Source organism: Aspergillus welwitschiae, assembly GCF_003344945.1.
Source record: "Aspergillus welwitschiae strain CBS 139.54b unplaced genomic scaffold BDQ94scaffold_1, whole genome shotgun sequence".
Classification (NCBI taxonomy): domain Eukaryota; kingdom Fungi; phylum Ascomycota; class Eurotiomycetes; order Eurotiales; family Aspergillaceae; genus Aspergillus; species Aspergillus welwitschiae.
The window spans coordinates 41,030-65,478 of record NW_020798695.1 but is presented as its reverse complement, the minus strand read 5'-3'; the positions used below and the strand labels follow the sequence as shown (position 1 = coordinate 65,478).

Here is a 24,449-nt window from a genome sequence, read left to right as displayed (position 1 = left end):
GTTGGAGGCGGGATCCACGCTACGCGCATCGACGAGCTATAAATACCGAAGTCCCGCTTGGGAAGGGAAACATTCAGGATCACCCACGGCGTTGCTTCCTATTTTCTACTTCCACCATATGAAACAACACCCACCAAAGATCAAAGTGGTTCATAAAATTTAAAATTGTGACGAATTATCCAAGTCAGTTATTCATGTCATGGTGATTTTGTTGTTTGTTGAGTTATGGGAAACAGTCGCCGGCTTTAGAAGTCCATAACATGGTTCATTCAGGCGACGAGACACATACTCCCTTTCTCAAAACAGAGAAAGACAATGATACATAGAAATCCTGAATTACAATCTAGGCTAGTTTTCCCCCATCTATTCATCCATTATCGAGCATCAACGGTCAAGCCCCGAAACCAGCGGGAGAACCATCCATCATTCAGTACCAATATGGAATGGAGAAAAGGGAGCTTCTTCTCTCGGAATATCCAATATCCCATTACTGGATAGTGACAGTGATGTCTTTCTCAATAGTTGGATTGTATGCTGCGAATTCAGTCGACAGCTGTTGAACCGAATCGTCCTTGGTGTCGGCTGCGAAGCCCCTGTGTGTATGTATGTCAGACCAAGCACTCCGGAACTTTCAGGAGAGAATTACTTGAGCAAAGCTGTAGAAAGCGACATGTTAGCACTGCCACTACCCAAAACGCAAGGATGACTAGGGAACTAGGAACGCTGCATGATGCTTACTGTAATTATGGGTGATCTTGCCACCCTACCAGAAACGACCAGTCAGTAAAATAGAGATGTGCCAACGCTGTCAAAGCACCCGGTCACATACAGCGTCCTTAACTGATTGCTTTGCCTGATCAACCACCGAGTCAGGGGTACCTGAAGGGAACGTGACCAGAATCGATTCGGCCAGGGCCAAGGGAAGCAACCCCAAGACGGTAGCAGTAGCAGACAACTTCATGGTGAAGAATTCGACACTGGGCTCGACGCGTAGAAAGCAACCTTTCCTAAAAACCAATAGTAATACCAATATCCAGATTCAAGTTTCAATGGTTGTGATATAGAGATGGAGGTGATGAAGATGGGGTTGTACCTAGTAGTATCTTGGGGGAAGTAAGGTGTGACTGCGTCATACTATCCACTCACGGCGATTCACGAGAGCGCTGGAATGCATTGCCCGATTGGGGTTAGTCGGTAACGGATAAGGACCAAGTCTCAACCTAGTGTGCTGACTCAGCCAGTCACGCCGCGGCGCTGACGCTTTCTATTCTTCGGACCTCGTGAGCGCAACTTCCGCAATTCTGCCTGCCTCTCCTGCTCCCTGTTCGCCTCCCTTTCCCTCGCTTCATCCCGGCCGACTCTGGGTTGCTTTGCTATTTCCTGGTCATTCTGTTCGAGCTTCCATCTTCCAATTTAGCCGGTTTTCATTCTACCTTGGTCCCCTTTGCACGTCCGATTTTCCCCCCAAGGTGTGTAACAGCTGGGGGTATTTCCCGACTTCACTCCAAGACCTTTCTTTCCCCCTCTCCATCTTTCATCAACCCCCCTTCGTCCCGGTTTGGTTCCTCTACTGGTTATTGTTTACTGGAAGGGTCAATCAGTACGGGTGATTGTATGAGGTAGATTGATTAACACTGGGTTGACGGAGTGTTGTAGCGCGGGTTCTTTGTTGACTTTCGGGTTCTGGTGGAGGATTTGCGCTTGCGGCCTCCTGTTGTTGTCTCAAGTCTGACCAAGATAGCTAGCAAGCATTCTACAAGTTCCGACAGCTCTTTCCATCTCTTGCACTCTCAGGAGACACCTTTATTTGGAGAGAAACAAAGGAAGCGGAAATAGGAAATTTTATATACGGTGGTAAAAGGGACAAACCCAGTGGGAAAAAAGAGGAGCAAAAGAAGAGAGAAACAAAGCAATAAGAAGGACAAGTTCCTAACAAAAAAGGGGGGAAATAAGAAGAAGAAGAAAGCCAGAGAAAAAAAAGCAAGAAAAAAAAAGTTTACAAAGTCTAGAGGACAAGGAAAGGAACTGAAAAAGACAAGAGAAAAGACCAAATAATTAAATAAAGAGGAGGAATCAGAGGAAAGGACAAACAAAAGGAACATAAATATTCTTTCGAGTGTTACGCCCTTCTTTAGCACTCGTCCATTGTTCATTTCTTTCTTCTTTGTCAATACCCTTTTCTTATCCTCGCTTTCCCCCTGTTCCCCCTTCATCATCCTTATCAGCCTTTGTATCTGCCCACCATGTCATCCGGGTTGGCCTCCGACGAAGTTGCCGAGGATTACAAGAATTCCTTGGAAGATCTAACCAACAATGACAGGTTTCAGATCAGCAATCTGACTGTCATAGCCAAAGAAAACACTGAACATGCGATGGCCATCTCCCGCGTGTTGGAGAACCACATTCGAACAGTAGGTGACACGCTCTCAGAATACCACCGGTTGGGCCTCGTCGGACCTGACGAGACGCACAACCCGTCTGTAGTCTCTCTTTGGGATGAAACGAGTTCTAATCTGCTCTGTAGACTCCGCCGGCTCAGAAGTTGCCCGCCTTGTATGTAGTCGATTCGATTGTCAAGAACGTAGGCACGCCCTACACTCTGTTCCTGGGTCGCAATCTGTATCAGACCTTTATGAACGCCTACACACTGGTCGATTCGCAGACGCGCAAGAAGTTGGATGAGATGCTCAAGACCTGGAAGGAGCCGGTTCCGGGTTCCCTCGACACCAGGCCCGTTTTTCCTCCAGAAATTACTCGCAGTATCGAGAGTGCTCTGATCAAAGCAAGGACTGCAGCGCTTCAGCAGCAGCAGGCCCGAACCCAACAAGACATCCTCGCTCGCGGTCGAGTTGGCACTCCTCCAGCTTGGAACAGCACTCCTACACCACCGCAAGGCATGGGCCGCCATCCACCTGCGGCAAACCAGGCTTTACCCATGCATTACCAGCGCAATGGCTCTGGTCACGGATATCCACCATCGGTAAGTATCATCTTACATTCCAGAGCCATACTATGGCGGAAGGTCTTATATAAATAGCAGGGTGAATCGTACTCTTCGCGGGGAACACCAACTCCCCAAGCCCAGCCACGCTCAACAGAGGTTGATCTCGCGGTTCTCAACCGAGATATCGAGGCTCTTATTGCCACCGCCAGGAACGATTTTGCAAACAATCCACTGGACCCTTCGATACAGCAACGACTGAAGGCTCTTCTAGATCTTCAGGGTATCTTGCAACGGCAAGAACTTACCCAGGAACAATTGAAGCTCGTCCGCGACCAGGTTTCAGCTCTCGCTCCGAAGCCTGCAATGCCGGCTCCTCAGGCTATGGCTCCAAGTGTCCCAGCCGTTTCAACGCCCCCCATGGCTACTCCTCCAGCCCAAACACTTTCGCAACCTTTACAACAGCTTCTCAATCCTGGCACGCTTGCCGGGCTCCTCAAAGCTACTGCTACACGTCAGCAGCCGACTCCGCCACCTCAAATTCACAACATCCTACCGCAGATGCCCACTAATACCACCGCGCCGCAGCCTTCCGTCAGCGCCGCACCGGAAAATCCTCTCATTGCAGCCCTAAGAGCACAGGGCTTACTGCCACCGGCCTCGGCACCTCCAGCCCCTTTCACTGCTGCTCCGCCGCCAAATGTCACGCCTGCTTTTCCATTAATTGTACCTGGTCAGGTGCGAGTCACGCCTCCAGTCGCAACACCGCAGACACAGCAAGGTACATCTAATGCGCAGATCAACGTTCAAATGAGCACAGCGTCCATCAAAATGTGAGTGTCTTATGTTAAGGCTACATTGGTTTTCATATCTCTAACTCAATGAACCCTCAGCCCTCGGCAAATGCTGATCTCCAGCCTCTACGAGACGCGGTCAAACCGGTGTGGAACATGCGGTCAACGTTTCTTTGCAACAGAGGAAGGGAAGGAGAAGAAGGCTCGCCATTTGGATTGGCACTTCCGCACCAACCAGCGCATGTCTGAGGCAGCTAGGCGGGCCCAGAACCGCAGCTGGTACGTTGATGAACGGGTAAGTCACGAACCATTCTCGAACCATTTATTCTGCAGGACTAAGTATCTCCAGGATTGGATTAAATCTCGTGAGGCGGGTGACGAACAAGATCTTGCGGAGACGGAGGCCTCCGCTGAGGATGTTGCTGGTGCTGACGGCGCTGCAACTAAGAAGGGGCCTCCCAAGCAGTGGATCCACGCCCCGAATGATGCAACATTGCGAAACACCCCTTGCCCTATCTGCCAGGAGAAGTTTGAGTCGACATGGTCGGAGGATGTGCAGGACTGGATCTGGCAGGATGCGGTCAAGGTGGGAAGTCGCGTGTACCATGCTAGTTGCTACGCCGAAGTTACCAATAACGGACCTACGCCAGCCAGCCGGGGGACGCCATCAGGACGAACTGGGACTCCCGAGTCTGTTTTGGGCAAACGCAAGGCCGAGGTGAGTGATGAAATAATGAGAGATATTCAGCAATCCCAGTGACTAACACGTACTATAGGGGACCGACTCTCCTGGGTCCAATGTGCGGATTAAAACAGAGCCCGTGTGATTGGGGTGTACACTCCCTTCTCCTCCTTTCCTTCTTCTTCTACTCTTTGTTGATGATTCTCTGCTTTTGAGCGAAGATGCATCATTCATTCAGCTTGACGGCTGTTTTTATTGCATGGGAAGGTGAATGAAATCCCTTCCTCTGGGCGTTCCGGGGCAAGTGATGATGGTGATGGATCACAGGACACATACAGCACTCCCGGGCTCGCTGCCTTGTATATAGTATCCCATTGTAGAACCAGATGAACCAAATATCAGGTCATTATATACATCCTGGATGTGTTTTACTACGTAGAACCACTATATACAGATAAACCCCAATCTTCATAGTTTCGGCGAATGACGTCGGCAAATGAAGCTGCCCCGCTCGGCGCAACTCCGCTCAACGTAACAAGAATTACTTCTTTAATTCTCACTCCCCCTCAACATCTGTCCAGCGTTCTTCAGAACCCAGATATCCGTTCGACTGCGCAGTACTTCTTAGCTTTATTCATCCTCGCTCAGCATCCCAGAATCTCCAGTCTTCATCTTCACAATGGCTCCCCACAACATCCGGTGGGGTATCATGGGTAGGGATCAATTTCCCCGCATCCAAACAAACAAAAAGATCCCCGGGCTAACGAACGCGGATGGCATTGCACATATACAGCTACGGGGTGGATCGCTGATGGTAAGCCTCTCACCCCAGCTCACAACCACCAGTTTCTCTAACAAAGTAAATGCAGTCTTCACCCGTGACCTCCTTAGAGACCCCAACGTCCGCAACGTCACCGACGTCTCTCACACCGTCGTGGCCGTAGCATCCTCCTCCAACGCCGCACGAGCAGAGAAATTCATCTCAGACACCGGTATCCCATCCCCCTGTGCCGCCTATGGCTCCTATGAAGATCTTGTAGCCGACGCCAACGTCGATGTCGTTTACGTCGCAACTCCGCACTCCCACCACTTCCAGAATGTCATGCTGGCTCTTAACGCCGGAAAACATGTCCTCTGTGAGAAGGCCTTCACCGTCAATGCTGCTCAGGCCAAGATCCTATGCGAGACCGCTCAGAAGAAGAATCTCTTCCTCATGGAAGCTGTCTGGACTCGCTACTTCCCTCTCAGTATCCAGATCAGAGATTTGATCAAGCAGGGCGCTATCGGCGAGGTTTTGCGGGTCATCTCTGATAACAGTTTCGGAGACCCGGTTGAGGAGAGATGGGGCACGGAGCATCGTATGGTTAATAAGGATTTGGCGGGTGGTTGTCTGTTGGATTGTAAGCCGCACCCATTCACGAACCCTCCCTTCTCATTTCTCTTATTTCAGTTCATCTCTCCTCCCCTGCGTAGGGCAGATGACTAACTATATCGAACGTGCAGTGGGAATCTACTCCCTAACCTGGGTCTTCCAGACCCTTTATCACACCCTCCCCCGGGACCAACGTAAACCTCCCTCTGCCATCTCCGCCCATATGACACTTTACCATCTAACGGGCGCCGACGAGGCCACTACCATCCTCTTGAGCTTCCCGACCAGCACTCCCTCCAACCTACCTCATCCGGGCCAGTCGCAGGCCGTGGCCATGACGCATCTCCGCGTCTCTACTGACCCCGATGAGGCAAACACCGCCCGTCCGGCCATCCGGATCCAGGGTACGAAGGGTGAGATCCAGGTGGATGGGCCGGCGTTCCGGCCTGAGCGATACCGTATTATCCCCGCCAAGGGAGAGGGTGAGGTTAAGGAGGTTGAGTGTCCGTTCCCTGGCGGTGGGAAGGGTATGTTCTGGGAGGCGGATGAGGTGGCGCGGTGCCTGAGGGATGGAAAGCTGGAGAGCGAGACTCTGCCGTGGGAGGAGAGTATCGTGATTATGGAGGTGATGGATGAGGTTAGACGGCAGGGAGGGTTGACTTATCCGGAGAAGATCGAGTCGACTGTGTATCCTACGCAGCTGTAGATCCATTATAGTCCTGTAAATCGAATGATGTGATTTGGTGTTTCATGTTTTGTTGATATGAGGTTTGTTGAGGGTAAATATCGTTGGCTTGTATACTCCAAATCAAAGGGTCAACGACTACATTATCATTGCGGTTTACTTGTCGGAGGTTATTCGCATTCCGAAATTACTACTATACAAAAACAGAGATATCCGGCCGGAAGGCATGAGTCTATATAAGGACATGAGAAAGACAATTTCCATTCCCGGACAACGCAGGTCTTTTTTTCTGCCTTTCTTCACCGGCCCATGAGGGCAACCAGAAAGCCTCTACCTCCGGGCAAAGACATAAGCACCGGAACGATGGGTATCACTAAGGTACATCACTCCGGCCTCAAAGGTGGACGTCCTCTGCCATTAAAGGCATCTAGTTCTGGCGGAAAACGCCGAGCAAGCTCTTCCAGACCTGGCCAGGCTCCTGGCTGGCGTCAATGCCGCGCCAGATACCGGTCTTCTTGTAGTACTCGACAACGGGGGCGGTCTGGGCGTGGTAGGTGCCGAGGCGCTTCTTGAGGGTATCGGCGTTATCGTCGGAGCGCTGGATCAGGGGCTCGCCAGTAACGTCGTCCTTCATCTCCTCCTTGGGGGGGTTGAAGATCTTGTGGTAGGAGCGGCCGGAAGCCGGGTGGACGAGACGTCCGGTGATACGGGCCACCAGAAGGGCATCGTCAATCTGAAGCTCAACGGCGTGCTGGAGCTTCTGCTGGCGAGCGTTAAGCATGTCGTCCAGACGCTCAGCCTGGGCAACGGTACGGGGGAAACCATCCAGGATGAATCTAGAAAGAGGCGCGCGCCGTCAGCCAACTAAGCAGTATCGCATGAAGATCAGATTACCAACCCGTTCTTGCACTCGGCGTTGTTGTCAAGCTCGCTCTGGATCATGTTGACCATGATCTCATCGCTGACCAGACCACCCTGGTCCATGATCTTCTTAGCCTCCTTACCCAACGCGGTCTTCTTGGCGACCTGGGAGCGCAGCATGTCACCGGTGGCCTGCATGAATGGAAATAGACATTAGTATTGGGCTCAAGACCATACAATGACAGCCCGATGGATGGCTTACCAAGTGGCAGACACAGTACTTCTCCTTCAGCCGGGGAGCCTGGGTACCCTTGCCTAGTTTGGAGAATCGGTCAGAATTCCGCAGCACGGAAAAGCAGGGAACGAGGATAGGATGTAGAAAGGATCCAAGGATTGTCAATGGAAAACATACCGGCACCAGGAGGTCCCATCAGGATGATGCGCATCTGCTCAGCAACCGACTTAGGCTTGACCTGGTTGCTGAGGCGGCCTTCCAACTCCTCAACACGAGCCTCCAGCTTTCCGATAGTGTCCTTCAGGCCGTTGACGACCTCGTCCGTAATGGGAGCCATTGTGATGTGAGAAGAGGAGAGGAAAAGGAGAACGCTTCAAGAAAGTGTCCGGAAAGGGAACAGGAGGGGGAGGAAGAGGGAAGAGAGGAGAGAAGTGGCAGGAATGAGGAAGAGATATCAACCAGACCGGGGAAAGGGAAGGGAACGGAGAAAGTGCATGTTGGGGGAGAAAAGAGGCCGACCGGAGGGAGTGGAGTCTCCCACCCGAGGTTCCTGCGCCCTGGGAAATTCGCCTCGACCGGCACCCTAGCCTTCGGGGTTCTGATCGGAGGTGTTTGGTAGATCCTCAGTGGTCTCCAGAGGCGTCCATCGACCCGGAAGCAATCTCTCATCGCCAACATGACGTCCTTTCATTGAGCCAATCTCCACTGGTTTGAGCCTTGAAGAGTCCGACTCGGGACTAGTCCCGGAACACGTGTCCCGTATTGTGTGCCTGAGGCATAAAGGCACCGGAATGTATGTGTGTGGCTGATGTTCAGGTGTCGAGGTGTCGAGGTGTCAATTCCCACCATCAGCCACTCGAGTGTGGCTCAAGCACGGAGCTCCAATGAATCCAGAGAGGCTCTCCGTTGATCCAACCAACAACAGCTTCCCTCTTCATCGTCATCGCTCCTCCTCCTCCTCCTTCATCTCCCATCTTCATCCCCTTGCTTATCCCGCAACAATCCCTCCCACACACTTCTGACAGACCCTTCATCCTCCCCTCCCAGTCCTATCTCCACCGCTGACAGCTCGTCTCGCGTTCCTTCTGTCTCCGCCATGCCTGCCACCACGGCGGACGCCCTTTCCCTCGTTCAGCGCACCGTCACGGTCGCTCCGCTAGTTCTTCTCTCCGTCGCAGATCACTACGGCCGCTCGGCCAAGGGTACCCGGAAACGTGTGGTTGGTGTGCTGCTGGGTGAGAACTCGGGCCAGAATGTCCGGGTATCGAACAGCTTTGCGGGTGCGTCATTGACCTTCTATTTACCTTCGGTATCTCTTTCAGTGTCCACGTGCTGACAGTTCCTTCTCCCAGTACCCTTCGAGGAAGATGAGAAGGACCCCTCCGTTTGGTTCCTAGATCACAACTTTGTCGAGTCGATGAGGGACATGTTCAAGAAGATCAATGCTCGTGAGAAGCTGGTTGGATGGTATCACTCGGGCCCGAAGCTGCGGGCCTCGGATTTGGAAATCAACGAACTCTTCAAGCGCTACACACCGAACCCTCTGCTGGTGATTGTGGATGTCCAACCGAAGGAAGTCGGCGTTCCTACGGATGCTTACTTTGCTGTGGATGAGATCAAGGATGTGAGTAACTATGCGCGCCGTCGTACCGGACCTCGTTAAAGGACATATGGACTAATCATCACAATGCTGTAACAGGATGGCACCACAACATCAAAGACCTTCGTCCACACCCCGTCTATAATCGAAGCTGAGGAAGCTGAGGAAATTGGAGTGGAGCACCTTCTCCGGGATATCAGGGATGTCGCTGTCGGAACCCTCTCCACCCGCATAACGTCGCAGCTTCAGTCGCTGCAGGGTCTGCACCTGCGTTTGCGCGACATCGGCCAATACCTGCAGAAGGTTCTTGACCACGAACTCCCCGTCAACCACGCCATTTTGGGCAACCTCCAGGACGTCTTCAACCTCCTCCCCAACCTTTCCACACCAGCCGCCACGCCGCGCATCAGCGGCGCGCCCGAACAGCCGACGGAGAACAGCGAGCTCGCACGGGCCATGAGCATCAAGACCAACGATCAATTAATGGCGATCTACTTGAGCAGCTTGATCCGCGCCATCACCGCATTCCACGACTTGATTGAGAACAAGATCCAGAACCGGCAGCAACAAGAAGAGAACGAGCTGAAGAGGGAACAGGAGGCCAACGCGGCCAAGACCGAGAAGGAGGCCGCGAAGAAGGCCAACAGTGCCGCCAATGGAGAGCAGAAGGAGGGTCAAGACAAGGAGAAGGCCAAGAAGAGCCAGAAGGAGTAGACGGGTCAGGGACTCTATGCGATACGATCATCTAGAACAATGCAGTCCATCGAATGTATATTACGGTAATCTCTACGCGGCTGATTGCGACCACGGGGCATCTGCTTGTTGTAGGCCAGCAACGGTGCTGCTGTATGTGTGTATTGGTAGGATCTACCCTCAAGAGCAGCACTTGCGTGAGGTATTGTCGAGGATGAACTTATGGAATTGCAAGCTCCCAGAGCTTCCATAATGGACTCCACAATTCGGAGCCGCTCTCAGACGGCACAATAGTAGTAGTCTCTGTAGACCGGCACGTATCCAACAGACGATCATCCCACTGGCCTGCACACGTCATGCCATAGTGTTACTGGGTCATCTTCCACGTAATGGCTCCCAGCCATCATGACTCAGGTCTCCATAACATCGAGACCCTCCACTATGACCCCCGAGACGGAACCTTCTTCGGTATCAATGTTTCTAGACAATGAGAAGTTGTTCCACTCCTCAGTAAACAAAGACAAAACCATGCCATGTGCTTCACCCAGAACAAGGGCAAACAACAAACACCCAAGAATAGTCTAGATCCCTCACCGACTCGAAACATACAATGAACAAAGAAGTTTTAGAGCTTCCATCATCCACCCCACCCAGCACACCAACCCGCCAATTCCTCCACACTGACAACAGAAACAGACCCCTCTTCTCCGCTCCCAAAGAGACCCGGACACCGCACGGCCAGGCAACAGGCCAGAAGATGCTTGCACACGGGAGGAGAGGAGCGAGTTGAGTTCCGGGTTAATGAGCCCCCGAATGGATAGTAGTTGTCCTTTGTTAAGGAAGGGTCATCCTGACCAGTGGTGGAGGATGAGTCCGCCTCTTCGTCGTCATCTAGTCCCGGGTCTCGGAATGCATTCAGGGTAAAAGTAGGACAAGTGCAGTTCCAGGCCTTTAGCCGGACTTCGTAGCCTTTTGGGTCTGGTTCTTTGGTGTAATATGATGTGGTTGAGAATGGGTCCTGTTGATCGGGAGAGATGGTAGATGCTGAGCGGACATAGAAGACGTCAGGTATATCTTTGGTAGTAGCATTTGTTGTCAAGGGACGATGTTGAGCAGCGGTTGTAGGATGTGTTGATTGGCTGCTGCTGGTGTTGGTGTCGTTGCATATGAATCGTTGCACTAGACCTCTGTCTAGTATGTCCAGAGCGAGGAGGAGCTCATTCGGAAATATACAGTGGAGTGTTAGCATTGCTGCCTTCACTTCTGATATTTGGGATGGAGGCAGAGTAGAGAAGGGTGTGCGGTGGTGTCTGACTGGGGGTTGATGCCGGTGGTCATGGTTACTGTCTACGGGCGGGACGGTGAAGGTTGAGAGGTGGGAGATCAATTGATCGATGAATTGGGCAGATGAAGGATTTTGCTGGGAGGGGAGTTGGTAGTCTGACTGGGTTTGAGACGCCATTGGGAGGTGTAGCTAGGGATGAAAAGTGCCAAATGTAGTAGAAGAGGGCGCGGGAAGACCGCAACCCAACTTAATGACTGGGACTTCAACTGTCCTCGATAAAAGGTCGCATGTTACTGCCGGGTATTTTACAAGCATTCGATACCCATATGATCTTATAGTCTAATGATGATAACTTATATAAAGATAATCCAGCATAAGCAGCGTTTATTTTATCAAAAACCGAATTGATCCGAGCCCACTAGGACGCCCAAGCGAAAGTACCATGGAAGCATTACATCGAGGTATCCGCAATAGAAAAAAATATATAATCGCAACAGCACTACTATCATCTTAAGCCACACATGACTTCCAACCATTTCAAGTTCAACCCAAGCGCCCATTTCAGATAGAGGCTCTCGTAGCTAATTGAGACCGCTTCGGGCTACTGGCTTTGATGATCTTCCCAGAGATAACCCTATCTTGCGCACTTCCCGAAGGTCTTACTTGCCTGTTGTCTTCCCCGCGGAAACTGAGTCGTGTCTGTGTTCCGACGTCTCGTACAAATGTGTCCGGTCGTGGTCCAGCATCATATGGTTCGAGTAGAATCTCTGGCTTAAGGGGAATGATGCCTCGCCCTGTGAGGACCTCTCGCGTCTTTTGGCAGACAAGTCTAAGCCTGACCTCGGCATGTTGAACCTTTTTCCCTGGTTTCAGCCAGATAAGGGGCCCGTCTCCTTCAGATATGACCAGCTGATCGTTGACTTTCCAATTTAACCTTCGTCCCTTTAAGTGAATGGTCTGTTCCAGGCATACAGCATTATGAGGCGCGATGCTCATCGAACCTAGACCAGGTTCTGGGGAAGAGCCCCTTGGAGAGCCTGCATTGGGGCTGCCATGGGATTTAGCAATGGTGGGCGGTTCATCATCGTCGGTTGGTTGCATGACCCAAGCCTGATCTTCTCCCCAGACCCCGGACCCCAGATCTAATGGCCTCTCGAGGGGCACACGATGGTATACTGCCCAATAGACGCGATCATTGTGGCCAGGCTTCATTCCCCCCTGATTATCTATGAAACCCTCAAGAATATCATCCAGTGATTCATAGGTGTCAGTTCTCATGTCGTCTTGATGTGCCCACTTATTATCTGGCCCCATGACAGCACATGTGTAATGACCCAACTGGATGTCCGTCTCATCTGGCGTGTGGAAGACTATCCCGAAAAGCTCATACCGAGCGCAGCCTTCGATTTTCACCGTATCACTCAATAAGCCAGGTGGGAGTTCTATCTCGCTTTGAAGAAAGACAGGAGCCCTAATTCTTCTGGGCTCATTCGTCCTTTTGTCATATTTCATTCTGGGGAATTGGACAAGAAGAACTTCAGGAAGGTATAAAGCCTTCTCGGAAGTAAGATGGCCTGTCTCTTGTCCGCACTTGCCACACTTTTCAATCGAATGCTCTGATTTGTCTAGTAGTCTTTCCTCGATATTTGCGAACCCAGGCGTATTTTCATCCTCAGGAGCATACACCATAAAGAATTTTTCATCTGGCCAATTTCTCAACCTCTCACATTTGCAGCACTTTTTATTCCTGCTCACTCGAATCTTGAATATATCATTCAACTCGCGGCGGCTAATTCAAGTTAGCATCGGGCGTGCAGCGTACGTATGAAGAAAGAACCTTACCCCTGTTCATCTACCTCCACAAGTAGCTGCTGGAATATGCATTCCAAGAATGCACGCGCATCCTGCTGCCCTTGGGTATAACCGTTCCAGGAGGTCTTTGCAAGTCTTCCCCACAACGGTTTCAGGCATCTCTGCAATCTATCCTTTCCATCATCTTCTTTGACCCAATAGAGATGATAAAGACGATAGAAACAACAGGTTAGGCACTTTTGTTGTTCTGAAGCACACGTTTCGTGGCTCTTGTGATATCTGATAAGCCATTTCAAAAAAACAGGCGTATTCATAAGCACTACAAGCACCGCGTTCCGGTAGCACAAGGTACCCCGATTCCTGAATCCCCCAACCCTCTTTCGACAAAATCCCAGAGGGGCCCAGCCAGAGGTGATAGGGTCATCCTGCCAGTCAATTAGTCAAGTACTTCTTGGCTAGCTCGAACAACGCATGGGTATATACCAGTTCTGGTGGCTGTGACAGCCGTCGATGTGGTAGTTCCGGTTCTGGTTTTGGTTCACTCATATCTCCGACAATCAATATCTATCGTTCCTTGTCTTGCGTGCAGTAAAGATACAGGCGGCTGTATGAGTGTATAGCTCGAAAATTGGCAGACTTAGCAGGCCGGAGCGACGTTCTGAATGATGATTAAGGGATATGCCCGTGAAGGAGATCGTTGCTGGCTTTATGTCTGAAAAACCACATAGCGACATGGTTGGAATGGGAGAGAATGCATTATCTCGTTTGCCCTTGGCGCAGGGGTCTTTTCCCCCTCCTGATCTCTTTGAACTGCTAGAATCGAGACAACCTGGTTCATTATTTGTTTGAAAGATGCTGTATGATCCATTGGCTTCCGACGACGGCATTTATGCTGACTCTAAAATAAACGTAGAGATTCAAAAGTATGATCTTATATATAGGCTTTGTTTGATAATGCTATCCGTATACTGTAGCCGTTATGAAGACGGAGGAACAAAGGATCACACAGCCTTGCCTGTTATGGCAGTTCTTCTGGGCTCTTTTAGCATCCCTCATTCAGTTTGTCCGAAGTAGATAGTGGATTGTATAGTCCAAGGCGATGGAGGCCCGAGGACTCCGAGGAACGTTGGAATTTTACATGAGGTTCTGAGTAAAAAGAAACCTCGATATATTATTTATCAAGAGCTCAATTGAAGCCCCGTAGCCCATGAATTTCTATTCAGTACTGTGTAGTAGACCAGATAGTCACATGATCGAAACTGGTGTCACATGTCAATATCACTCTGAGACTTCTACTTCGTTCATTTACCACACATCCAATGCCCATGTGACGTGTTCAGCCATTATAGGGCATCCCCAGTCTTTCAAATTGATTGTTCCGATGTAACTTCTCCTTATTCTCCCAGTTGCTGCTCGTCCAAGAGTTGTACGGAGCGGTGCACTGCAGGGACTGGACCCGATTACGGAGTACTTGCATCCTAGTATCCTGTATGGCCTTATGCGATGACGTTCTGAGAGACCTCCCGACGGCCGAGATCGAGTGGGGTTCAACCCAAGTTCTGGCCGTCTGCCAGACAACCCGCGCGGAAATGAGAGTTCCAGACTTGACCAGTCAGGTACACCCTGGCCCGGTCCGGCATATCCAGAGTACCCAGCCCTGGTACTTGCGACAAGGACTACAGGTTTCCGGCCAGTCCAGCCTGGGCAGATTACCCTAGTGATTCTACGGAGGTAGCGAACGATGACGGGGCTGGCGTCCTCGACAACGAATGAGATGGACGTAGGCTCAAGAGTCGTCTCGAACACGGGAAGTTTCGAACAGGATTACTGCAGCGGGATACGGCACCTGGCTGTCCAACGGTTGTGTCAAGTGTCAATTGTGTACTTAGGAGTTAGATAAGTAAGTAGTAAGGGAAGGTCCATGATGACGGGTATCCGTTGGAATCAGTTCACCACTGGTTGTTAGGAGAGACGCCGAGCTATGATGGTCAAACCGTCCATGTCACACGAGCCCGTTGTCAGTGTGCTTCTGCTATGTCCGTTTGGTCCTTCATGTGTGTTTGGAAGGATCCGATTCGATCCGCTTTCCTGCTCATGTATGTCAATAATCAGGCAGGGATGGGGATGAAGGGTTATCTGAAACACTTAGCATGACCATTGTATAGTACAAGTTAAGTTACGATTCGCTCCCTCATCAGCCGCTTTCCCTCCATCATCCTCGTCCCCTCCAGTCCAAGTGATACGTTCAATCTACCAACCCATCCCATAGCCGAAGTGAACCACGATGGAGAAAAGAACCTGACACGAAACCAGAAAACAAATCTCCTTCGAGTCTAGACCACCCGTCCCTCACCGATGAACTGGTTCTTGCTAGTCCAGTAGTGTCCGGAAAATATGCATCGCGATATTAATTCCCCTGCCCCTCTCTCTCTCCCTCACTCTCTCCCACTAAGTATACTGTCCCTCCTCGATCGCGATCCAAGACCTTCTAGTCACTAGATCACAGATACTAGATTTAATTTTGGTAGAACAGACACAAGTCTCCTCTCAACCCAAGAAATCCACGACTAGATAAATTAATTGTTCTATCTAGACGCGTGGTAATTTCCTACTTTTCCCCACAGCCCGGCCTCGGTTTTGGTTTCATCTGGTCATCAAGTGGAGCGGAATTAATTTACCACCCAAACAAATTGACCTTTCCTACCGACAGCCCGGACGGACCCCTTCAAACCAAACCAAACCACCCCTCCTCTTTCTCACACACTCACCCCCTCTTCTTCATCATCATAATCATCGTCAGTTAGTTAGATACTAGACTATAACTAGAAGTAGACCGGCATAGTATATTGATTGCACCGGAACGACGTTTAATTAATCTCACGCCCAAGTCAAGTCAATCTCTATCGGCTATCTCACCACAAAACTTTCCGTTGGTTCGGTCCATCTCTGTTCTAGTTTAGTCTAGTCTAGTCCTTCGATATTCTTTTCCTTTTCCTCCTTCTGACCGACCGCATGGTCTGATTCGGGAGAGAGAAAGATACATACACACACGGAGAGGAAGAGGGAGAGGTAAGAGAGCAACTTGTACCAAACCACGGAGTGTTGCAACTCCACAATATGATGGGAAGAGGGGACAATAACTATCTTTACATCTAATCCAAAAACTACCATTTTGAATTTACATTTGCAAAGTAAATAGTAACCACTTACTTCACACCAATCTCGCTCTCTCCCCCTCTCCCATGTGAATTGGATGGTTAGCGAACCTTCCTGACATCGGGCCATACTCCTCCGTAGCAATCAAAGTACAGTAATCCCGAATTCCTACCTACTACAAAGCAAGTAGTTAGAAAACAGTTTAAATCTGCATCTAATCTGCGACGAACCATGGTTTCCTGCAGATTAACCAAGTCGGAAAACCCTTACTTGATCATTAAACCAGAGTGAAAAAAAAAAAAAAAAGAAAATTATATATTAATAGTGGATGATGGTATGGATGGATTCGAGCGGAGTACCTCAATCGCGGAATTGCGTCCTTAGCTGTGAAGTGACCTGTCTACCAAGTTTCCATAAGGAGCTAAGTAACTAACGGAGTTCTCCGTAGGTCGGGTTCGGTTTGGTTCGGTTTTACTTTACGTTAGCTTTCCATTCCATCATACTATAACCAGGTAGCTGGGACGGCGCTGCGAGTAGAAAGATAGTACCAGTACCGGCATTTGGAGGGTGTTGTTTCTTGGTGATTTAGGTAGTAGTTGGTTAGCTTTCTTATTACTCCATGGGTAGCTATCTAGTGGTAGATAGTTCATTACTTACTTGCCTTGATTTGTTCAATTATCTTTGTGGGTAATGATTTTTTTTTTCTTTTCTTTTTCTTTTTTTATATTATTTATATTATTTATTTATTGATTGATTGATTGATTGATTTTTTTTGCTTGTGTTATCGGAGTTGAGAAGACTTACTGCGCCTGCGCAAGTAGTTAGGTATCTACAGTATAGTATGTATATGCATAAAGGTAGGTTCGTTTGTTCGTTTGTTCGTGTTCAGCTCTGAGGGATCGGCTGAGTGGGAGGGGGAGGAAAGAGTAGGTGGGAGATAGGTCCCACCATCAATTCCATCCTGCAGGTCAGTAACTAATTGACTGACCAACTACGCACAGGAGATGCCAATGCAAAGGCCTGAAATTGAGAACAGGTCATACAAAGTACCGCATAAAAAAAAGAAATTATAGGAAAGGAAGGGAGAGAAGGGGGAAGCAGAAAAAATTAAAGAAAAAGATACTCCCAAAATTCGTGCCTACAGAACGGAGTAGACAAAACAAGCAATTACCCAGAGGGAAGGGGGCGGGGGAAAAAAATGAAGAAAAGAAAAGACAAGACACGGAAGCAAAGCAACGGACAGGAATAAAAGCGAACGAAGAACAAAGTCATGGATAATTCTTCCATGGGCTTTGGATGGGTCTTGTTTACTCTTCCTTGGGAAGGTGACAGCTGAGTTCCTTTGCCAGCATCCACAAAAACCCACTTTTCGAGGTTTGAACGTGAGATAAAGCTCCCTATGCACTTACTAACTACCGAATCATCCTATAGAGGGATGATTGCGGAGTCGAAAAGCCACACACACTATACATCACACAATGTGAGTATCAGCGCTCGTCAGAACGGAAGCTCATAATTTCTGAGCTGGGATATATCTAGCCTGTATCATGTCTTCGAAAGAATGAATACGTTCACCTACTACTAATTACAACTGTAGCATATGGAAACCTAATCAAAAGATATCATTCTATCTGGGGGAGTACAGCATAATGCTGTAGATACTTGTCGGAGTAGGGACAATCTCTCCTGTTCGTGCAAGCTGCCTCCATACTTTCCATTTTGGTGCCAGCAAAGTACCTGCTTTGGTGGCAGCCAATTCTAGGCTTCCAGTTGACTCGGAGATCCACTCAGGTTGGGCAGCGCCGAGCGAGTATCAAGCGATCTGCTCCAGGCTCCATAGCCACGGGACCACCTTTCAGCTTTGCCACGAAGCGGTGATCCAATGCCCGTTTCGATTTGTCTTCAAGCCCAATGCAAGCCTTCCGAGGTCTGATTTGTAGACTGAAACCCATGCTTTGTTCTGTTTCCTCTCCCGGCAGCATGCTTGCCCACGGAATTCCCGGTAATATAGTATCTATCTAAGTTTTTGGGCCACGCCAAAGTCCTAGTATCGATTATGTACTACCACCCTGGCCCTGCCTACCCCACAGGCACAGACCATGCGATTGAAAGTTTGGAGTATCTTCAGGAAGGGACAAGGCTGCCTGGAAATGGATAGATAACGTTGGAATACTAGTATCGTGATTATCGGTCACTCGGGCTAGTTGAGTCACAATCATCATACCACCAAGGATGGATAGATAGGCTGGGATGATCGTAGCAATTCCCCGAAATGAAACAAGCACCACGACAGTCCGATGATGATTTCCCAGTTTCAGCCATAGCCGAGGCTTGGCATCTCAAGATCATGACATTACATTAATTCAACCTGGCAGATGCGCCGAGGAGATGTGAAGGAAATAAAGCGCGGAAAGGGAAGGGGACAAATATGGTCCCGAAGCGGTAGAACCGAATCCTCAAGTCATGACACACGGACATGAGAATGCGACCATGGGTGTGTGGGGGGAAGGGAGGAGAGGGCCCTCTTGAGGTCGTCGGACATTTTCCTGCGACGATCACTGCGAGCCAGGAATAGATAGAGCAATGGAATCCTTGCCCGACTCCACTGGCGTTGGTCCAATGGTGGCTGTCAACTACCCTCGAAGCCGTTTGGACTTTCTGGCCAACGTCGCTAACAGACGTACTTACTGCGCTCTAGACTGGATTGAAAGGTCCGTCTCCTTCCCAAGAAAGACATGTAGCCCGCCAACGGATCAAAGTGCCCAGCGGGTCGTAGTGTGACCGCCTTATCCAGATGTCCACTTCAGTGAGGTCTTGTTCAAAGCCACTGAGCACTGGTTGAGTACCGAGTATGCTCAGATGCGGTAACTATGGAAATTGGTGAGCTCCGTAAACCCTCAATGCATATTGAATGACGGCTGAACCCCGTCCCAATGCCAGCCGCTGGGGATCTGCTTGTTGTACAACAAGCTTCAAAAGTTTACAGCTGGTTTGACCGAAGTATAAGAGACATGGAGTGGAGATGGGGGGCAAAAAAATAATAAAATTTACAAACTTCATGTGTGTGTAACTCCGAGCTTGCCTTGAACACGAGGGGAGGGGCGATAGACCGCACAATTCAAGGTCTCCTTGTTCAACCAACCGGATGTGGAGGCTGATCTTGCCATCTGGCCACCGTTACGCAGTGGAAGTCTTGAGTACTCGCACTACTACTAGCAGCAGAGACTTTTGTACTTTCTGCTTGGCCCCTAACTACTAGTCAACTATCATAAGGGGTGATGGCTATGATGATCGTCTGGAACGAATTTAGTCTAGCCACAATCGGGATTTGGATGATGTTCGTTCGGGCCCTAGACTCGACTCAGCAAAGCAGCAGCTCGACGCATTTCGACAAGAGGAGAGAAATTGTAGTAGATGTACGAAAAGTTCTAGACCAACGGCAGAGCGTAACCCACAGTTGTTTACGCTATACGTAGTGTTTCGCCTGGTATGGACGGTGGCATCATAATCGTCATTGGACAGTTTTGTTCGAGGACAGATCCAAGAGAATGATAAAAGCTGAGTGAGAGTTGAGTATCTGTCTGTCTTTGAAAGTCAAGATCAATCGGCAGAAGAGAGAAAAAGGCCTCATAGAGAGGTCGCCATAATGGTGCTGATGACGATGATGTTTATCGATCGGGTCAAAGCTGGATGTGTTGCAGTAATATGGCTCGCGTCACGAAGGGGCCCATGTTTGTGTCGTTCAGACCCATGAATTCTCCGAATGGATCTATCCGGCGGTGACTTACCGCCTCTGGTTCCATGGTAGGTGGACTGCATCTTCTGCGTCACCCTGGATGCCATTGTGTGTTCGTGGATTGCTCGTTCGCCAAAACTATAATTGGCGAGACTCGCAGCCTGCTTTTCCATGGTTTGTCGGTAGAGTCGCACCAACTTATTTTAAATATCCAAGAAAACGGAAGAACCGCCATTGCCAAGTGTAATCACTCAAGACAGAGCAAGGCAATTTGAAAGCTACTTTGTACAGGAAGCTCCTACACAGGATGGTAGAATGGTACATGATTACTTGGGGGTAGGGTACGCAGCTATCGACGATGCGAATTGCGTTGCCACATCGAGTTGTACGTAATCCCCATTGGAGTTTATACTAGACAGCGGCTTGACTACCGGTGAGTGTGAAGAGATAGCTGCCACCACTTAGTTATAATTACTATACTACAAGTAGTAGTGAACACTCAATACTGAACAGATCCAGTTCGAAGTGGATTGGAGGTTATTGGAGCATAGAGGGGAGGAAGAAGGAGGGGAGAGAGAAGGAGGGGGGCCAAAACGGGACTTACTACGGAGTAGTATTCACTTACTAGATACTTCTAACAGTTAGTACAAAACTAGACACAGTTAGGCTCCCAAGCCTCGTAGCGAGTGTCCCTTCACCCCTCTCCCATTAAGGTCCATCAGTGCGAGAACACAGAGAGAAAGAGAGCTTCGAAATCAAGCCTCGCGCCCTGCGACCGCCAGTGCGTTTGCCATGTCACTGAGTAATGGAACGGACTAAGCTGGCGTTGTCGGTCCCACTTAGCCTGTCAACACGGGGCCCAAGCTGGTGCTGATTGGGCATGGATAGGTTCTGGTGCCTCCGCCACTCTTGTCGGAAGAATGATTTTAAGGCAAGCCACCGTTTGACCCGTCTCCACTGGTCCCTAGGTAATCTTGCAGGCTTGCAGCTGCGCGGGAAACCCCTTGTTCCCGCCGGCCCCGTCGTTCGATGTCCAGCCGTGATCCAGGTTCTCCGCAGCCCTCCTCTTTTACCCAAACATACCCATTGTTACCCTCTGTTTCCCTGAACCAGAAGATGGTTCTCTGTTGAAATGCTTTGCTTACTTAGTTAGCAGTATTGTATATAGGTAGCAGTGAGATCTTGCTTCGGACTGGTAGTTGACGGGAGAGGGGAAAATAAGACATAAGCCAGCAAAAAAAATAAATAAAAAAAAAAAACGAACGGCACATCGCCCTCTCCTCCCCCCCAAGTTCACAAGTGATGGAGACAAGTGTGAAGGACCTACTGTGTTGAAGACAATGTGAATGGGAGATTGGCCCATCAATCTTTGCCATATGGGTACATAGTGCAGAGACAAGCGCAGAGAGAAAAGAGACCGACGCGTCTTTGGCGGCAATCAGTTCGGTTTAGCGAGTCTGGAAGCAGGCCGTACCAGCACTTTTGCGGTTCCAGCCCAAACGATCAACAGTTCCTAATTTAATGGGAGCCATCGAGACCCGGAGATCGCGAAATCTCAACCGTTATCCGCGAGGGTTTAAACGGGACGGTAATCAATACCCATTACCCCATAGTAATATCTGCCACATGAATAGAATTCGACGAGCCACAGCGGACTTTGCAAACAAGCAAAAAATTGTCGCCGACGAAGAGTCTCGGCAACATGCACTGAAATTGGGAAATAAAATGAATCAGAAGGTTGTAGATCCTGTGTACTATAGTAAGGTATGGTACCACCTCCTCTCTCATGGCACCATGGTGCCCCCTCCTTTAGCAGGCAAGAGACTCAAGGTGATGGTACTAATTTCATAGCAATCTATATCAGATCCCATACAATTTTCCTCATCTCAAAAGAAAGGAAAGGACCAAAAACATTTTGCCTACATTAGGGCTCTTGTGTTTCATGCATCCAAGACCCGGAAGTAAACAAATGCGAAAACCTGAATGGCTCGCCTTGACTGTACCAGCTGATTGGGCGCTAAGATCTTTGCGTTCCTGCTACTATACTACTGTACTTTTGGAGTATCTACTCGATACTACTGGTATCACTTGCTGCTTGTGGCAGAGCCATTAACATGTTGACTGATGGGTTCGGAGAATAAGTGCGTCACACTCGACAGGGATTAAGGGTAGAAATCTTGCCTACACATGCTTTTGGGGGAAAATGGGGAGTAAAAAACAACACCAAGAGAAGCAGAAAAGGGAAAGGCAAGAAAAATAAAACAAGAAAAAAAATACAGCAGGAAAAGCAAAGGCCGCTCTCCAATTTCTGCTAGCCCGACAAAATAGGTAAATGGACACCAAAAGATAACCTTAGGACGCACCTAGCTACAAAGTAGGAACAGAGAAGCGAAGCTTCATATTACCATTTAGAACATTAAGGGAACAAAAAAGCCCATTTACGAGAGAGATGAACCCGCCTTGATCCACCAGTGCAGGCTCGGCAGAGAACCATTTGCCGCCTTGTCACCTGATTGACAGCACCACGAGTGGATGTATCACTTTTTCTTCTCTGTCCCTTATTGGAGCTGCCAGATCACAAAAGGGACGAAAACTACAAAGTAAGTACTTGCTCATCATCTTACTTATTCCTGATCTCATCTGGACTGATCAAAGGCTAGGCTGTGAGGCAGCGAAAAAAAGAGTCAATTAAATTGGCCTCAACATGGACGCTCAGACTTACCCGAAGAACGGGAAGATATTCATCATGGATGGGACTATGCTGACGTTTGGACCGATAAGGCCAGTCAATTAAGGCAAGAAGTGCAGAAAGGTGGACGAGGCGAACTGGTGCTAAAAGACCCCGGATCCTAGTTAGCGCCTGGCTAGCGATATTACCTAGGACGATACTTGCCGTTCCAGGCTTGGGGTTCGTTCGCCGTTGACAGATCCATCCAGACGGTCTGGGACTAATTGGCTGGAGCAACCCATGGCCGTTGGGCCTCGGAAATTTAATTAGATTGAGCGGCGCCCAATCAAAAATACGATGAAGAAAACCGGGTATTCCGAAAAAGGAAATTACAAAAAGAAACGAAAGAAAGGAAAAATAACAGCAATTTGAAACAAATTGGAATAAATGAGTAACAAATTCTGTGAAAACACGGGAAGAGAGTAAATGAGCTTTATATTCTGGATTTTGCTGAAAATACTGAGTTGCATTCCGTCTAGTAGGATTAGTATTTTTTTTTTTTGGAAGAGTAATGCCAGAAAGTCAGCCGATTCCTTCCCGTCCTTTTCCACGTCTAAGTGAAAAAAGTACATTCTCTTCTCCAATTTCGCCGTTTCGGCCGACGGGTGGTGGTTTGGAAAGCCTCCTCTGGGGACTTGACGCCGTCGTCGTTACGCATGCTCCCCATTATCGGCCGTTTTCGCCCTCTGGTTGGAGCTTCTAAGACCATTCCACTTCCCGGCTTAGGGCGGTGGTTTTCTCCACAGGGAGAAACCATGCTCCTCAGCCGTCTAATGAGATTATCTCCTCCTAATTTCTGTTCAAGACAATTACCCTAACTAACCTTCGGGTCCTATACCGGGGTTCCCGGTTGTTCAAGGCCAAGTGAAAAACAACTCCCCACCAACTATACCCACTACTATTACCCACCTGTGGCTTAGACACTGGCTGCTCACTGCCTTTTCCATTTCTAGCAATACCAATGCTGCCCCTCCTGAGGATTACCAGACAGTGTGCTATGCATAGATGCAACTTCCTCTTCCCTTGGACACCCACATGAAGCACCTAAAAAGCACCCCAAATGGGCAGACCAAGTTCTAGTTAGGATCAGTAGGAAAGTTCGAAGATAATGCGGTTTAAATTAAAGATGCAGCAGCACAAGGCATATTCGATCGTTTTGCCAACATGTGTATGCCAGAAAGTTTTCATCCCACTACAGACAAGACATCTATCTATCCATACTTATCATCTATACTTCGAATGACATTTCTATCTATATCCGTAATGAACAGGATAACGCAACTGGATAGAGCATTGCCGTGAGTTAGTACCGACTGTGTGTCTCCAACCTGTTTGAAATAATATATCATTATTAACCATACTTATTCGTATTTTATTTTATTTTATTTTATCTTATTTTATTTTATTTTTATCAGTACGTTTATGGTCATGACGACGATGATGATGTTGATGATTATGATGGCCGTCCTAAAAGGGACTCGCGTCCCAGCTTGAGCTTCTCTTGGGTGAGTCCGGAGCAGACAGTCAACAAGTCTTTGGTAGGAGGTGGGCAGGTACCTTAGGTAAGGCTAGGACGGAGTTGATTGCATCCATCCTGTTTCGCCAGCCAACTCACCAACCAACCAACCGAGTCATTAACATGACCGAGGCTGGGCTCGAACGTTCTTCCGGAGAGGTTTGACCGCCAGTAAGGCCCTTCCCGTCAAGTATAGTACCCGGGTGTGGAACCGTTTTGATAATCATCGCCGCGTTGATAATAGTATTTATTATTATTTTGGTTGTGCCCAGTGCCGTTTTGATCCTTGCTCTAAATGGGGGGGGGGGGGGGGGGGGGAGGGGGGGGGGGGGGGGGGGGGGGGGGGGGGGGGG

At 49.2% G+C, this 24,449-nt stretch overlaps 13 protein-coding genes across 13 annotated transcripts; 5 read left to right on the top strand and 8 right to left on the bottom strand.

The window, feature by feature from the left end:
* Positions 1-79: 79 nt before the first annotated feature.
* On the bottom strand, positions 80-1,118 carry BDQ94DRAFT_132116 (uncharacterized protein). Its single transcript, XM_026763990.1, has 4 exons — positions 830-1,118; positions 739-763; positions 647-656; positions 80-593 (listed from the first exon to the last, which is right to left on the bottom strand). The coding sequence occupies exons 1-4, from the start codon at positions 959-961 to the stop codon at positions 488-490; spliced, it is 273 nt and encodes a 90-aa protein (XP_026631997.1). The 5' UTR covers positions 962-1,118; the 3' UTR covers positions 80-487.
* A 588-nt stretch (positions 1,119-1,706) lies between these two features.
* BDQ94DRAFT_429 (uncharacterized protein) lies at positions 1,707-2,481 on the bottom strand. The gene has a single exon (XM_026775750.1). The coding sequence runs from the start codon at positions 2,214-2,216 to the stop codon at positions 1,791-1,793; it is 426 nt and encodes a 141-aa protein (XP_026631996.1). The 5' UTR covers positions 2,217-2,481; the 3' UTR covers positions 1,707-1,790.
* BDQ94DRAFT_421 (putative mRNA cleavage factor complex component Pcf11) lies at positions 1,934-4,827 on the top strand. The gene is made up of 6 exons (XM_026775721.1): positions 1,934-2,411; positions 2,525-2,980; positions 3,038-3,774; positions 3,835-4,030; positions 4,085-4,453; positions 4,512-4,827. The coding sequence occupies exons 1-6, from the start codon at positions 2,244-2,246 to the stop codon at positions 4,560-4,562; spliced, it is 1,977 nt and encodes a 658-aa protein (XP_026631995.1). The 5' UTR covers positions 1,934-2,243; the 3' UTR covers positions 4,563-4,827.
* A 139-nt stretch (positions 4,828-4,966) lies between these two features.
* On the top strand, positions 4,967-6,585 carry BDQ94DRAFT_413 (Gfo/Idh/MocA family protein). Its single transcript, XM_026775704.1, has 4 exons — positions 4,967-5,130; positions 5,211-5,231; positions 5,287-5,817; positions 5,921-6,585. Exons 1-4 carry the CDS (start codon positions 5,097-5,099, stop codon positions 6,493-6,495), a joined length of 1,161 nt encoding a protein of 386 aa, XP_026631994.1. The 5' UTR covers positions 4,967-5,096; the 3' UTR covers positions 6,496-6,585.
* A 1-nt stretch (position 6,586) lies between these two features.
* adk1 (adenylate kinase ADK1) lies at positions 6,587-8,219 on the bottom strand. The gene is made up of 4 exons (XM_026775686.1): positions 7,748-8,219; positions 7,598-7,650; positions 7,373-7,527; positions 6,587-7,310 (listed from the first exon to the last, which is right to left on the bottom strand). Exons 1-4 carry the CDS (start codon positions 7,905-7,907, stop codon positions 6,902-6,904), a joined length of 777 nt encoding a protein of 258 aa, XP_026631993.1. The 5' UTR covers positions 7,908-8,219; the 3' UTR covers positions 6,587-6,901.
* Positions 8,220-8,486: 267 nt separating this feature from the next.
* rpn8 (proteasome regulatory particle lid subunit RPN8) lies at positions 8,487-10,135 on the top strand. Its single transcript, XM_026763989.1, has 3 exons — positions 8,487-8,850; positions 8,923-9,194; positions 9,270-10,135. The coding sequence occupies exons 1-3, from the start codon at positions 8,667-8,669 to the stop codon at positions 9,882-9,884; spliced, it is 1,071 nt and encodes a 356-aa protein (XP_026631992.1). The 5' UTR covers positions 8,487-8,666; the 3' UTR covers positions 9,885-10,135.
* A 160-nt stretch (positions 10,136-10,295) lies between these two features.
* BDQ94DRAFT_132106 (uncharacterized protein) lies at positions 10,296-10,561 on the bottom strand. Its single transcript, XM_026763988.1, has one exon. It carries the CDS (start codon positions 10,468-10,470, stop codon positions 10,303-10,305), a length of 168 nt encoding a protein of 55 aa, XP_026631991.1. The 5' UTR covers positions 10,471-10,561; the 3' UTR covers positions 10,296-10,302.
* Positions 10,562-11,562: 1,001 nt separating this feature from the next.
* On the bottom strand, positions 11,563-14,108 carry BDQ94DRAFT_176767 (cysteine proteinase). Its single transcript, XM_026772751.1, has 4 exons — positions 13,598-14,108; positions 13,444-13,487; positions 12,991-13,385; positions 11,563-12,937 (listed from the first exon to the last, which is right to left on the bottom strand). Exons 1-4 carry the CDS (start codon positions 13,845-13,847, stop codon positions 11,710-11,712), a joined length of 1,917 nt encoding a protein of 638 aa, XP_026631990.1. The 5' UTR covers positions 13,848-14,108; the 3' UTR covers positions 11,563-11,709.
* A 1,310-nt stretch (positions 14,109-15,418) lies between these two features.
* On the bottom strand, positions 15,419-16,402 carry BDQ94DRAFT_132097 (uncharacterized protein). The gene is made up of 2 exons (XM_026763987.1): positions 16,347-16,402; positions 15,419-16,291 (listed from the first exon to the last, which is right to left on the bottom strand). Exon 2 carries the CDS (start codon positions 16,243-16,245, stop codon positions 15,922-15,924), a length of 324 nt encoding a protein of 107 aa, XP_026631989.1. The 5' UTR covers positions 16,246-16,291; positions 16,347-16,402; the 3' UTR covers positions 15,419-15,921.
* A 72-nt stretch (positions 16,403-16,474) lies between these two features.
* On the bottom strand, positions 16,475-17,657 carry BDQ94DRAFT_132096 (uncharacterized protein). The gene is made up of 2 exons (XM_026763986.1): positions 17,118-17,657; positions 16,475-16,973 (listed from the first exon to the last, which is right to left on the bottom strand). The coding sequence occupies exons 1-2, from the start codon at positions 17,155-17,157 to the stop codon at positions 16,852-16,854; spliced, it is 162 nt and encodes a 53-aa protein (XP_026631988.1). The 5' UTR covers positions 17,158-17,657; the 3' UTR covers positions 16,475-16,851.
* A 1,649-nt stretch (positions 17,658-19,306) lies between these two features.
* Positions 19,307-19,965, bottom strand: BDQ94DRAFT_132093 (uncharacterized protein). The gene has a single exon (XM_026763985.1). The coding sequence runs from the start codon at positions 19,957-19,959 to the stop codon at positions 19,744-19,746; it is 216 nt and encodes a 71-aa protein (XP_026631987.1). The 5' UTR covers positions 19,960-19,965; the 3' UTR covers positions 19,307-19,743.
* A 608-nt stretch (positions 19,966-20,573) lies between these two features.
* On the top strand, positions 20,574-21,121 carry BDQ94DRAFT_132092 (uncharacterized protein). The gene has a single exon (XM_026763984.1). The coding sequence runs from the start codon at positions 20,733-20,735 to the stop codon at positions 20,958-20,960; it is 228 nt and encodes a 75-aa protein (XP_026631986.1). The 5' UTR covers positions 20,574-20,732; the 3' UTR covers positions 20,961-21,121.
* A 305-nt stretch (positions 21,122-21,426) lies between these two features.
* On the top strand, positions 21,427-21,711 carry BDQ94DRAFT_132091 (uncharacterized protein). The gene has a single exon (XM_026763983.1). It carries the CDS (start codon positions 21,479-21,481, stop codon positions 21,701-21,703), a length of 225 nt encoding a protein of 74 aa, XP_026631985.1. The 5' UTR covers positions 21,427-21,478; the 3' UTR covers positions 21,704-21,711.
* The last annotated feature ends 2,738 nt before the right edge of the window (positions 21,712-24,449 follow it).

Excerpts from the sequence above, each read along its gene's own strand:
- BDQ94DRAFT_132097 (XM_026763987.1), bottom strand. The coding sequence starts at position 16,245 with ATGGCCCGATGTCAGGAAGGTTCGCTAACCATCCAATTCACATGGGAG.
- BDQ94DRAFT_132091 (XM_026763983.1), top strand. The coding sequence starts at position 21,479 with ATGAATAGAATTCGACGAGCCACAGCGGACTTTGCAAACAAGCAAAAA.
- BDQ94DRAFT_176767 (XM_026772751.1), bottom strand. The coding sequence starts at position 13,847 with ATGCCGTCGTCGGAAGCCAATGGATCATACAGCATCTTTCAAACAAAT. Across the intron at positions 13,488-13,597 it reads ACGTCGCTCCGGCCTGCTAA|AACCGGAACTACCACATCGA; the intron begins GTCTGCCAATTT and ends AACCAAAACCAG. Across the intron at positions 12,938-12,990 it reads GTGGAGGTAGATGAACAGGG|CCGCCGCGAGTTGAATGATA; the intron begins GTAAGGTTCTTT and ends AACTTGAATTAG.
- BDQ94DRAFT_132096 (XM_026763986.1), bottom strand. The coding sequence starts at position 17,157 with ATGACCTGTTCTCAATTTCAGGCCTTTGCATTGGCATCTC. Across the intron at positions 16,974-17,117 it reads GGCCTTTGCATTGGCATCTC|CTTTATGCATATACATACTA; the intron begins CTGTGCGTAGTT and ends AAACGAACCTAC.
- BDQ94DRAFT_413 (XM_026775704.1), top strand. The coding sequence starts at position 5,097 with ATGGCTCCCCACAACATCCGGTGGGGTATCATGG. Across the intron at positions 5,131-5,210 it reads CATCCGGTGGGGTATCATGG|CTACGGGGTGGATCGCTGAT; the intron begins GTAGGGATCAAT and ends GCACATATACAG. Across the intron at positions 5,232-5,286 it reads TACGGGGTGGATCGCTGATG|TCTTCACCCGTGACCTCCTT; the intron begins GTAAGCCTCTCA and ends AAGTAAATGCAG.
- BDQ94DRAFT_429 (XM_026775750.1), bottom strand. The coding sequence starts at position 2,216 with ATGATGAAGGGGGAACAGGGGGAAAGCGAGGATAAGAAAAGGGTATTG.
- BDQ94DRAFT_132116 (XM_026763990.1), bottom strand. The coding sequence starts at position 961 with ATGAAGTTGTCTGCTACTGCTACCGTCTTGGGGTTGCTTCCCTTGGCC. Across the intron at positions 764-829 it reads AGCAATCAGTTAAGGACGCT|GGTGGCAAGATCACCCATAA; the intron begins GTATGTGACCGG and ends CGTTTCTGGTAG.
- rpn8 (XM_026763989.1), top strand. The coding sequence starts at position 8,667 with ATGCCTGCCACCACGGCGGACGCCCTTTCCCTCGTTCAGCGCACCGTC. Across the intron at positions 8,851-8,922 it reads GGTATCGAACAGCTTTGCGG|TACCCTTCGAGGAAGATGAG; the intron begins GTGCGTCATTGA and ends TCCTTCTCCCAG. Across the intron at positions 9,195-9,269 it reads CTGTGGATGAGATCAAGGAT|GATGGCACCACAACATCAAA; the intron begins GTGAGTAACTAT and ends ATGCTGTAACAG.
- BDQ94DRAFT_132092 (XM_026763984.1), top strand. The coding sequence starts at position 20,733 with ATGGATAGGTTCTGGTGCCTCCGCCACTCTTGTCGGAAGAATGATTTT.
- BDQ94DRAFT_132106 (XM_026763988.1), bottom strand. The coding sequence starts at position 10,470 with ATGTTTCGAGTCGGTGAGGGATCTAGACTATTCTTGGGTGTTTGTTGT.
- BDQ94DRAFT_421 (XM_026775721.1), top strand. The coding sequence starts at position 2,244 with ATGTCATCCGGGTTGGCCTCCGACGAAGTTGCCGAGGATTACAAGAAT. Across the intron at positions 3,775-3,834 it reads AGCACAGCGTCCATCAAAAT|CCCTCGGCAAATGCTGATCT; the intron begins GTGAGTGTCTTA and ends ATGAACCCTCAG. Across the intron at positions 4,454-4,511 it reads TGGGCAAACGCAAGGCCGAG|GGGACCGACTCTCCTGGGTC; the intron begins GTGAGTGATGAA and ends CACGTACTATAG.
- BDQ94DRAFT_132093 (XM_026763985.1), bottom strand. The coding sequence starts at position 19,959 with ATGGCATCCAGGGTGACGCAGAAGATGCAGTCCACCTACCATGGAACC.
- adk1 (XM_026775686.1), bottom strand. The coding sequence starts at position 7,907 with ATGGCTCCCATTACGGACGAGGTCGTCAACGGCCTGAAGGACACTATC. Across the intron at positions 7,528-7,597 it reads AGTACTGTGTCTGCCACTTG|GCCACCGGTGACATGCTGCG; the intron begins GTAAGCCATCCA and ends CCATTCATGCAG. Across the intron at positions 7,311-7,372 it reads AACGCCGAGTGCAAGAACGG|ATTCATCCTGGATGGTTTCC; the intron begins GTTGGTAATCTG and ends GCCTCTTTCTAG.